Source organism: Mobula hypostoma, chromosome 2, assembly GCF_963921235.1.
Source record: "Mobula hypostoma chromosome 2, sMobHyp1.1, whole genome shotgun sequence".
NCBI classification, from domain to species: domain Eukaryota; kingdom Metazoa; phylum Chordata; class Chondrichthyes; order Myliobatiformes; family Myliobatidae; genus Mobula; species Mobula hypostoma.
In genome coordinates, this window is record NC_086098.1 from 241581366 (window position 1) to 241593633 (window position 12268).

At 48.5% G+C, this 12268-nt stretch overlaps 1 protein-coding gene across 4 annotated transcripts in view; it reads right to left on the reverse strand.

The window, feature by feature from the left end:
- Positions 1 to 428: 428 nt before the first annotated feature.
- Positions 429 to 12268, reverse strand: part of LOC134343014 (ankyrin repeat and death domain-containing protein 1A-like) — a 37609-nt gene continuing 25769 nt past the window's right edge. For all 4 annotated transcript variants that reach the window (XM_063041828.1, XM_063041829.1, XM_063041826.1 and 1 more), the window contains 2 exons: positions 8337 to 8468; positions 429 to 5042 (listed from right to left, as the gene is read on the reverse strand). In XM_063041828.1, coding sequence (XP_062897898.1) covers positions 4981 to 5042; positions 8337 to 8468 — 194 coding nt within the window. In that variant the 3' untranslated portion in view covers positions 429 to 4980. The remainder of the gene's footprint in view (positions 5043 to 8336; positions 8469 to 12268) is intronic.

Here is a 12268-nt window from a genome sequence, read left to right on the forward strand (position 1 = left end):
TAGGGCGTTTAGAGATCAAGGAGGAGAAAGTGTTGGGCCTCCTAATGAGTATGAGGTGGATAAGTCTCCAGGATCTGAAGGGATTTACCCTAGGTTATTGAAGGAGGAAGAGATGAGATTGCTGGGCCCTTGACCAGTACCTTTGTGTCCTCTCTGGCCAACAGGCGAGGTCCCAGTGAGTGGTGAATGGTCAATATTCTATTCAAGAAGGGAACAAAAGAAAATCCTGTGAAGTATAGACCAATAAGTTTCATGGCAGTTGTAGGGAAATTGCTGGAGAAAATTCTTAGCAATAGGATATATGAGCATTTGGCAACCCATGGCCTAATTAGGAAGCGCCAACATGGCTTTGTGCAGGTCAGGTTGTGCCTTACCAACCTGATAGAGTGTTTGACAAGGTGATGAGAGAGACTGATGAGGGTAGGACAGTGGATGTTGTCCGCATGGATTTTCATAAGGCACTTGACCAAATCCCTCATGAATGGCTAATCCAGATTAAGATTAAGAACAGGGATCTGTTCTGGGACCTCTGCTGGTTGTGACCTGGGTGAAAATGCAGATGCGTGGGTTAGTAAATTTGTGGATGATACCAAGACTGGTGAGGCTGTAGAAGACTGGCAAAGAATACACCACAGGGTAGATCAGTTACAGATATGGGCAGAGAAATGGCAGATGGAGTTTAAACCAAATAAATGTGAGGTGTTGCTCCTTGGTGGGACAAATGTAAGGAAACAGTACAGTGTTAAGGGCGAGATCCTGAACAGTGTTGCTGAGCAGGAAGATCTTGGAATCCAAGTTCATAACTCCATGAAAGTGGCTACACAGGTTGATAGGTGGTTAAGAAGGCTTATGGAATTCTCGTTTTTATTAGTCGAAGCATTGAGTTCAAAAGTCAAGAGGTGATGTTGCAACTATAAAACTCTCGTTAGGCCACATCCGGAGTATTGCATACAGTTCTGGTCACCCCTCTATAGGAAGAATATTGAGGCCTTGGCAAGAGTGCAGAAGAGGTTTACCAGGTGCTGCCTGGTTTACAGGGCATGTTCTATCATGAGAGGCTGGATAATCTTGGGTTGTTTTCTCTGGGGTACTGGGACTGAGGAGAGAGCTGATAGAGGTTTACATGATTATGAGAGGCACAGATAGAGTGGACAGAGAGCGGCTTTTTCCCAGGGTTGAAATGTCTAATACCAGAGGGCATGCATTGAAGGTGAGAGAGGGTAGATTCAAGTGGGATGTGACGGTGAAGTTTTTTACTCCGAGAGTGCTGGATGCCCGGTATGGCAGTAGAGGCAAATACATTAGAGGTTTTTAAGAGATGTTTAGGTAGGCCCATGGATGTGAGGAAGATGGAGAGATATGGACACTGTGTAGGTAGGAGGGGTTAGTGTTTGGGTATCTTTGATTTGGTTTTTAGCTGGTTTGGCAGCCTGTTCCTTGGCTGTACTGTTCTCTGTTCTATGTGTGCGGCCAGAAGCCCAAGTGTCCGATTTCCACGGGATGAGGGCAGAGAGCAGATTATTGGAGTTTTATGTTTGAATCCAACTTACCAGGGAATGTTTTCTCCCCCACCGGCCTGATGTCCAAGAGGATGCATTCTGATCAGAGGGTGGTAACCATTGGAATTCTCTCCCAACATTGGCCAAGGCTAACAGCGATGAACCTTTGGGTCAGTTGGAGGGAGGGGCAGATTCAAGGTGCTGAATAGTTCCTGGGGTTTACCCACCAGAATGGTGAACTAACTCTGCCAGACCAGATCCGCTGATCAGAGGTTCTGGGAGCAACGCGTTGACGTGGAAGGATTGTGCCCGGTTTATTGTGAGCTGTGTGGGAGCGTTACACAACAGTGTCACATCGAAAGGCCTCTTGGGCTAACGTATCTCAAGGGACCTCATTGTCTGTGGGGAAATTGACTCCCCTCGTGCACCTTTGGAAAGTAGAAAAGCAATTCTTGAGGGTGTTTAATTGGTGGCCCACAGTGCATTGAGTCTCTGCACACGAGTAAATGTGCTGAATGGTGTCTGTGGGTAAAAAGTTTACTGACCCTTTAATCCCATGTGCTTTTCATCACTGTATGGGTAGCACTGAGCATCTTCAGCCCATAATGTTGTGCCAAACCTTTAACCTACCGAAAGATCACTCTAACCCTCCCCTCCCACATAGCCCTCCATTTTTTCTATCATCCATGTGTCTATCTAAGAGCCTCTTGAGATGGCATCCGTTAGTCTTGCGAGACCATGGATCTGCTCCTGGAAAGTCTTCACTTTCCAGGGCGCAGGCCTGGGCAAGGTTGTATGGAAGACCGGCAGTTGCCCATGCTGCAAGTCTCCCCTCTCCACAACACCAATGTTGTCCAAGGGAAGGGCATTAGGACCCATACAGCTTGGCACCAGTGTCGTCGCAGAGCAATGTGTAATTAAGTGCCTTGCTCAAGGACACAACACATTCCCTCGGCTGGGGCTCGAACTCACGACCTTTAGGTCACTAGTCCAATGCCTTAACCACTTGGCCACGTGCCCACATAAGAGTCTCCTAAATTTTGCTAATGTATTTGCCTCGCCCACCACCCCTGGCAGTGTGTTCTATGCACCCACCTTTCTGTGTAAAAAAAGAACTTTTGACATTCCCCCTATACTTTCCTCTGGTCATCTCAAAATTATACCCTCTCGTATCAGCCATTTCGGTGCTGGGGAAGTTTCTAGCTGTTCACTATGCCTCAAGATAAACAGGCAGACATAATAGGAGCATTTAAGAAACTCTTAGAATGAACATGAATGAAAGAAAGTGGGTGGGGGTGGGCCACGTAGGAGGGAAGGGTTAAAAGGTCAGCACAGCTTTGTGGGCCGAAGGGCCTGTAATATGCTGTAGTGCTCTATGTTCTATGATACCAGGAGCTGAAATTCTATCCTGAAGACTTGAAACTTCCCATATCCCCAACCGGCTTTCTCGGTGCTGGTTAGAGATCGAGAGTGTCTGCCTTTGATCCCCAGCAGTTCACTGGGTCAGGTGATGCCCTTATCATTGAGGGGAGGCATTCTCACCTTTGGAGTCCAGCACACTGGGCCCTGCTTGGAACCAGGGGGTCTGGCAAAATTCAAACTGGGCACAAATCAGCAGATACAGGAATGACAGTATGGAGAATCCACCCTGAGCATTGTCTCAGTACTGAAGCTGGGAGGTTGTCCAACCCAGTCCTGGGATCCAAAGACAAAGTTGACTTTATTGTCATACCGGAATATCCATGTATGCACAGGTCCAAAACTAGGTTACAGCAACATCTCAGGTACATGGCACCAAGTAAGCAGCATTCACAAGAAATATATACAAATTATACCACACTTTTACAAGACAACAATTCAAACATAAGAAGCCCATTTAAGTTCAAAGTGATCTGTATGAAACTGTGGTGATTAGGGCTGTGCTGGTTGGTTCAAGAACTAAATGGCTGAAGGGACGTAGCTGTTCTTGAACCTGGTGGTGTGGGACTTCTGGCTTCTGGAACCCTGCCTGTAGGTATGACCAATAGTGGGGAGGAAGAGTCCACTACCCTCACTGCACGTTCCCGGGCACTCGAATCGTCGATGCATCCAGTCAGGACACTCTCAACAGAACATCTGCAGAAGTTCATCAGTGGCAAGATGAACCTCCCACAGAGGTCGCACCTTCCTCGTGACTGCATCTGTGTGTTGGGCCCAGGAACACTTTGAGAAACGTTAATACAAAACGGTGCTCAGCCATTGCTTGATATCACATGGAGTGAGCTGGCTGAAGAGTAGAGATCTTAGCTCTCACATCAAATTTCTCTTCAGAAATGACATTTGAGGTAAATCGAAACACCACATCCGCCGATCTCAAACAGTGAACCTGAACTTTAATGCAGGTGGCAGAGCCAGTGTGGGGTTTCGTGGGATCCAGCAGGGATATCACCACCTCACACATCATAAGTCTAGCTCCATGGCGATACACATGACTGTTTTGAAACACACAAGGGTCGTACCAGATGCAGGGTAGACCTCCCCATCAGATTCTCCAGACCACGGCCTTTCAAACAGAGTAAAATTTCTCTCACACACTCCCAGAGTCAGATACAGAGTGAAACTCCCTCTACACCATCCCATCACATAATTCTGGGGTCAGATACAGAGTGAAACTCCCTCTGCACTGTACCATCACACACTCACAGGGTCAGACATAGAGTGAAGTTCCCTCTACACTGTCCCATCACATACTCCCGGGGTCAGACACAGAGTGAAGTTCCCTCTACACTGTCCGATCACGCACTCCCCAGGTCAGACACAGAGTGAAGTTTCCTCTACACTGTCCCATCACACACTCACAGGGTCAGACACAGAGTGAAACTGCCTCCACACCGTCCCATCGCACACTCCTGGGGTCAGACACAGAGTGAAGCTCCCTCTACATTGTCCCACCGCACACTCCCGGGGTCAGACACAGAGTGAAGCTCCCTCTACACTGTCCCATCACACACTCCCGCGGTCAGACTCAGAGTGAAGCTCCCTCTACACTGTCCCACCGCACACTCCTGGGGTCAGACACAGAGTGAAACTCCCTCTATACCCATCAAGCATTCGTGGGGTAGAGAAGAAGTTGGGTACAGTCACCTCTCTGCCACCTGAAGGTAACAAGAGCAGGTTTGAGGAGATTTTCTCCTCAGTGGAAGGCCCATGAAATGTAACTAAGTTGGTTCACCATCCCTGTCAGCCATGTACATTTGCTTCCACTGACCCTTTCCCAGTTTTTAGAATCCTTAGTCCGTTTATAGCAATCAGGAGATGAAAAACTATTCAGGAGTCGGCAGAAGTGACTGACGGCCAGACCAGGTAGGTGCTCTCAATCCTTGCTCCCAGACGCCGTCTGCTACATCACCTCATCCTGTGGTTTTGGACACAATTGTTGCACCGACCAACTAGTTCGGCAAGATCCTTCGGACACGGTGCAGACTCGGCCTGACCGCCAGCCTCACATCAGCACGCATCTCCTGGCCGGTTCCTGCTCCGCATTCGCCTGCCGACGCACCTTCTCTGTTTTAAAAGAGAATGCAACTCGGGATAAGTTAAGGCTCCCAGACAAGGGAAATATTCCAGACCTGATGGAGAGGCCCTACAGAGATGGATGAGATTGGCCATGGATGTTGCATCCTATGATCAGTCAGGTGGTTCAATTCTTAATCTTCACAGACATCCACGAAATATAAACCCCGCAGAATGAATGAGAGAAATATCAGAGCCCCAAAGCGCCCCCTCCCCTCCTAACCACAAGCAGCAGCAAAATCATCGCCCCTCCCTCCCTGCTTGTGCCAGAAGAAGCCCCAACCCCCCCACCATGCAAGCAAAAGCAAACGAACGCCATAGAGACCATGATCTCCCCCACCCCACCCCGACTCAAAGACCAGCTTCCTCTCACCCTCCATCGAGAGCGAGGGAGAGGGGGATCATTCGAGGACAGAGACCTTCCTCCGACAGCGGCGCACGGCGCCTGTCATACGCAAACCAGGGCGGTACGATATGGAGAGCGAGCTGTTACCCGTGTAGCAGGCTCCCCCTCTCCACGCAGCTGATACGGCAGAGACCGATACAGCTGGCACCAGCGGATACAGGTTCACAAAATTATCAAGGGCTTGGATCGAGATGATATTGGGAACATTTATTCCAGGATAGAAATATCAAATGGAGTCACAGAGCATGGGAACAGGCCCTCCGGCCTAACTGATCCATGCTGACCAAGATTCCCACCCAAGCGAGTCCCATTTACCCTTGTTTAGCCCAGGTAGAGGGAATACTTTCACATCACAGTTATACTGCAAACAGGCCCTTTGGCCCATCTGACCTATGCTGACCAAGATGCCCCATCTGCAGTAGTGATTGGTCTGCATCCTTTCCTCTCCATGTACCTGTCAAACTGTCTTTTAAACGTTGTCACTGTACCTGCATCAACCACATCCCCCAGCAGCTTGTTCCACGTTAGTACCGCCCTTTGTGTTAAAAACAGTGGCCCCTCAGGATCGTATTAAATCTCACCCTAAAATGATCCCATCTGGTTCTTGATTCCCCAACAAGGAGGGCATTTAAGAGACTGTTAGATAGGCACATGGATGAAAGAAAAATGGAGGGTTATGTGGGAGGGAGGGTCAGGTTGATCTTGGAGTAGGTTAAGGGTTGGCACAACATTGTGTGCTGTACTGTTCTATGGTCTAAGCATTCGCCCTATCTCAGGTGAGAGGAAGGTTTAAAGGAGAAGTGTGGGCAAGTTTTTAGAATTGAAATTGGTTTACTATTGTCACACGTACCAAGATACGGTGAACATTTTGTCTCGCGTACTCTTCATACAGATCAAGTCATTACTCACTGCATTGAGGTAGAACGAGGTAAAACAATAACAATGCAGAATAATGTGTAACAGAGGAAGTGCAGTGCAGGTAATTGATAAGGCGCAAACTCATAATGTGGTCGATTGTGAGGCCATGAGTCCAACTTACTGTATTAAGCAACTACCTGGGAATGAAAGGGTTAATGTATGAGGAGCTTTTGACAGCTCTGGGCATGTACTCACTGGACTTTAGAAGAATAAGGGGTGAGGGAGGGTTCTCACTGAAACCTACACAATACTGGAAGGCCGAGATGTTGGACGTGGAGAGGATGTTTCCATTAGCGGAAGAGTCTTAGAGGGCACAGTCTCAGAATACGGGACACCCATTTAGAACAGACACGAGAAGGAATGTCTTCAGGCAGAGGGTGGTGAATCTGTGGAATTCATCACCACAGACGACTGTGGAGGCCAAATCGCTGTGTATATTTAAAGGGGATGTTGATTGGTTCTTAATAAGGGCATCAAAGAGGATCAAAGGCAGGAGAATGGGGTTGAGAGAGAAAATAAATCAGTCATGATTGAATGGTGGAGCAGTCTCGATGTGCCAAATGGCCTAATTCTGCTGCTACGTCATATGGTCTTAATTAATAGTCTTATAACAGCAAGTGCTAGGTACCTAGAATAGACTGCCAGGGGTAAAAGACACAGACAGATAGACTACACAGGGAATGGAGAGATGGACACATTGATAGACTATACAGGGAATGGGGATAGACATATCGATAGACTATACAGGGAATGGGGATAGACACATCAATAGACTATACAGGGAATGGGGATAGACACATCGATAGACTATACAGGGAATGGGGATAGACATATCGATAGACTATACAGGGAATGGAGAGATAGACACATCGATAGACTATACAGGGAATGGGGAGATAGACACATCGATAGACTATACAGGGAATGGGGAGATAGACACATCGATAGACTATACAGGGAATGGGGAGATAGACACATCGATAGACTATACAGGGAATGGGGATAGACACATCGATAGACTATACAGGGAATGGGGAGATAGACACATCGATAGACTATACAGGGAATGGGGAGATAGACACATTGATAGACTATACAGGGAATGGGGATAGACACATTCATAGACTATACAGGGAATGGGGATAGACACATTGATAGACTATACAGGGAATGGGGAGATAGACACATTGATAGACTATACAGGGAATGGGGATAGACATTTCGATAGACTCTACAGGGAATGGGGAGATAGACACATCGATAGACTATACAGGGAATGGGGATAGACATTTCGATAGACTCTACAGGGAATGGGGAGATAGACACATCGATAGACTATACAGGGAATGGGGATAGACACATTGATAGACTATACAGGGAATGGGGATAGACATTTCGATAGACTATACAGGGAATGGGGATAGACATTTCGATAGACTATACAGGGAATGGGGAGATAGACACATCGATAGACTATACAGGGAATGGGGATAGACATTTCGATAGACTATACAGGGAATGGGGATAGACATTTCGATAGACTATACAGGGAATGGGGAGATAGACACATCGATAGACTATACAGGGAATGGGGATAGACATTTCGATAGACTATACAGGGAATGGGGATAGACATTTCGATAGACTATACAGGGAATGGGGAGATAGACACATCGATAGACTATACAGGGAATGGGGAGATAGACACATTGATAGACCATACAGGAAATGGGGATAGACACATTGATAGACTATACAGGGAATGGGGATAGACACATTGATAGACTATACAGGGAATGGGGAGATAGACACATTGATAGACTGTACAGGGAATGGAGAGATATGGATCACAGGCAGGCGAAAGGGATTTACTGCAGATGAATTTGGCATTGTGTTCAGCACAGAGTGGTGGGCTGACGGGCTTGTTCCATGCTCCCTATCCCAGTCCAGGCTAAGTTCACCTGCCAGGTCGGTGCTTCCGATCTCCACCAGGCCCTCGTACAGCTCCTTGATTGGGTGCTTGCCCAGGCTGCTGATGCCGTGAAGCCAGATTAGTAGCATCCGGTACCCGTGCTCCTTGTAGCTGTCGCTCCCTTGGAAACAAAGAGCGAATGAGATGGGTAAGGGTTTGCCCCAGGACAACTCCCCTCACCTTTAATGAAGATGTTTCAATGTGTCAGTGTTGAGAGTGGGTGGCACGTGTGACTTCAGCAGAAGTGTCTCGACCGTAAACATCAACTGTCCGTTTCTGTCCGCAGATGCTGCCTGACCCATTGATTTCCTACCACAGCTTCCGTTTTGATTGCTGCTAGGAACCATTGCCCCAGTTCTGTCCTGCTTTCTCCCCATAATCCTTAACTCCCTTTCCAACCAAGGACCTACAACTCTCTGCCTTAAATACACCCTACACATGGCTTCCACGGGCATTTGTGGTGATGAATTCCACAGATTCACCATCCTCTGAATGAAGAAATTCTTCCTCAATTCTGTTCTAAAGGAACATCTTGTATTCTGAGGCTGAGTCCTCTGGTTATAAACTCCCCTCTACAGGAAATATCCTCTCCAGATCCACTCTATCTGTGCCCTCTGGTCCTAGACTCCCCCCACTATAGGAAACATCCTCTCCACATCCACTCTATCTGTGCCCTCCGGTCCTAGACTCCCCCACTACAGGAAACATCCTCTCCACATCCACTCTATCTGTGCCCTCCGGTCCTAGACTCCCCCACTATAGGAAACATCCTCTCCACATCCACTCTATCTGTGCCCTCTGGTCCTAGACTCCCCCACTATAGGAAACATCCTCTCCAGATCCACTCTATCTGTGCCCTCTGGTCCTAGACTCCCCCACTATAGGAAACATCCTCTCCACATCCACTCTATCTGTGCCCTCTGGTCCTAGACTCCCCCACTACAGGAAACATCCTCTCCACATCCACTCTATCTGTGCCCTCTGGTCCTAGACACCCCCACTATAGGAAACATCCTCTCCACATCCACTCTATCTGTGCCCTCTGGTCCTAGACTCCCCCACTATAGGAAACATCCTCTCCACATCCACTCTATCTGTGCCCTCTGGTCCTAGACTCCCCCACTACAGGAAACATCCTCTCCACATCCACTCTATCTGTGCCCTCTGGTCCTAGACTCCCCCACTATAGGAAACATCCTCTCCACATCCACTCATCTGTGCCCTCTGGTCCTAGACTCCCCCACTACAGGAAACATCCTCTCCAGATCCACTCTATCTGTGCCCTCTGGTCTGAGACTCCCTCTCTATAGGAAATATCCTCTCAATATGTAATCTTCCCAGGCCTTTCTAAATCCAGTAGTTTTCAATGAGATTCCCCCCTCATCCCTCTGAACTCCATCAAGTGCAGGCCTACAGACACAAAATGTTAAGCTTTCCATTCTTGTGAAATTTCCCTGGACCAGCACATTGCTCCTTAGATTCGGGACACAAGGCGGCTGACAACATTCCAAATGTTGTCTGACCAGCATCTTGGATAGCCTCGTAATAAACTCGCAAAGTTCTGCAGGTGCTGGAAATCCAAAGCAACACACACAAAATGCTGGAGGAATTTACCTCACCCCTACCCCCGTCTACATTCTGCAAGGATCCGTAATTCCCTTGTCCGTTTGTCCCTCCCCACTAATCTCCCTCCCGGCATTTATCACTACAAACAGTCTAGGTACTACACCTGTCCGTTCACCTCCTCCCAAACCTCCATTCAGGGCAGCAATAAGTCCTTCCAGGTGAGGCAACACTTCACCTGTAAACCTGCTGGGGTCGTCTATTGTGTCCAGTGGTCCCGATGCAGCCTCCTCTACAGAGGTGAGACCCCTCGTAAAGTGGGGGACCGTTTCGGAGAGCGCCTCCACTCCCACCAGAAGCGGAACTTCTCGGTGGCGAAACATTTTAATTCCCATTCCCATTCCCGTCCCGACATGTTGGTCCACGGCCTCCTCTTGTGCCAAGATGAGCCCACCCTCGTGTGGAGGAGTTCAGTTTGGGTAGCCTCCAACCTAGTGGTATGAATATTGATTTCTCCTTCCGGTAAAAACATCTTTTCCCTCCCCCTCCTCTCTTCTTCTATTGCCCACTCTGGCCCCTTACCTCTTCTCACCTGCCTATCACCTCCCCCTGGGTCCCCTCCTCCTTCCTCTTCCCCTAATGTCCTCCCTCCTCTCCCATGGTTCCTTCCTCTTTGTCTATTCTACCCACCCGGCTTCACCAATCACCTTCTAGCCACCTTCCTTTCCCTCCCCCCCACCCTTCTATTCTGGCGTCTCCCTCCTTCCTTTCCAGTCCTGAAGCCCGAAACATCATCGGCTTATTCATTTCCGTAGATGCTGCCTGACCTGCTGAGTTCCTCCAGCATTGTGTGTGTGTGTTGTCAGCATTACATCCTTGCTTTCACATTCTAATCTTCTCAAAATAGATGCTGACATTAAATTTGTCCTCCTTACACCGGCTCAGCCTGCAAGGTAACCTTTAGGGAATCCTGCACAAGGACTTCCAAGTCCCTCTGATTTCAGATGTTTTTATTTTTATTTAATGATCCAGCACAGAACGTGCCCTTCCGGCCCAACGAGCCTCACCACCCAGCAACCCACTGATTTAACCCCAGCATAATCACAGGGCAATTTACAGTGACCAGTTAACCTACTAACCGGTGCGTTGTTGGACTGCGGGAGGAATCCGCAGCACCCGGAGGAGACCCACGTGTTCGCAGAGAGGATGTACAAACACCTTACAGATGACACCAGAGTTCAACTCTGAACTCCGACACCCTGAGCTGTAACAGCGCCATGCTGACCGCTACGCTACCGTGACGCCCTACGACAGCATAGCAGTTAACGCGACGGCCCCTCAGTGAGCAAGCTCACCACTCTGCCTCCTTGGCACCCACCCTGCTCAAAATTACTGCCTACGCCAATCCCTCCAACCCAGGAATCAACCTCCTCCCGCTGTCTCAGACGCAACACCTCCTTCCTCAAGCATACGTGGAAAGGGAGCCCACGGGCATAGAACGCTCCCACTCCCCCACGAATGGTCTCTGTTCTCCGCACGTCCCCATCAATTCCACCACCCCCCCGAGACTCTACCCCTCACCCACCAGCTGGGGGGAATTAACTCGACAACCATGCATGTCGGTGGGATGCGGGAGGGAAGTGGGAAATACACGTGGTCACAAGGAGAACGTACAAACTTAAAACTCATGCACAAGATAGTCCATCCTCATCAATCCTCCCCATCAGTATCTGAATGCTGGTCTCACTGTTGGGGGGGCAATTAACCCTGAACACAGAAGGAAACTGGAAAAACCTAGAATTCTCTAGTGTTTAAGCGTGTATACACACACACACACACACACACACACACACACACACAGTGAGACACTTCATCAGGACTGGAAATGAAAGGGTAAGATGCCGGAATAAAAAGTTGGGGGAGGGGAAGGAGGATGATTGGGAAGCTTTCAAAATCCATCAAAAAGCAACTAAAAAGCTATAAGGGAAAAGATGAAATATGAGACTGACCAGTAGTATAAAGCAGAATAACTAAAAGATTTTTTCAGATATATAAAGAGTAAAGAGCAGGAAAGGAATGGAGGGTTATGGGCTGAGTGCAGGGCGGTGGGACTAGGTGAGAGTAGCGTTCGGCATGGACTAGAAGGGCCGAGATGGCCTGTTTCCGTGCTGTAATTGTTATAGAAACATAGAAAATAGGTGGAGTAGGCCATTCGGCCCTTCGAGCCTGCACCGCCATTTATTATGATCATGGCTGATCATCCAACTCAGAACCCTGCACCAGCCTTCCCTCCATACCCCCTGATCCCCGTAGCCACAAGGGCCATATCTAACTCCCTCTTAAATATAGCCAATGAAC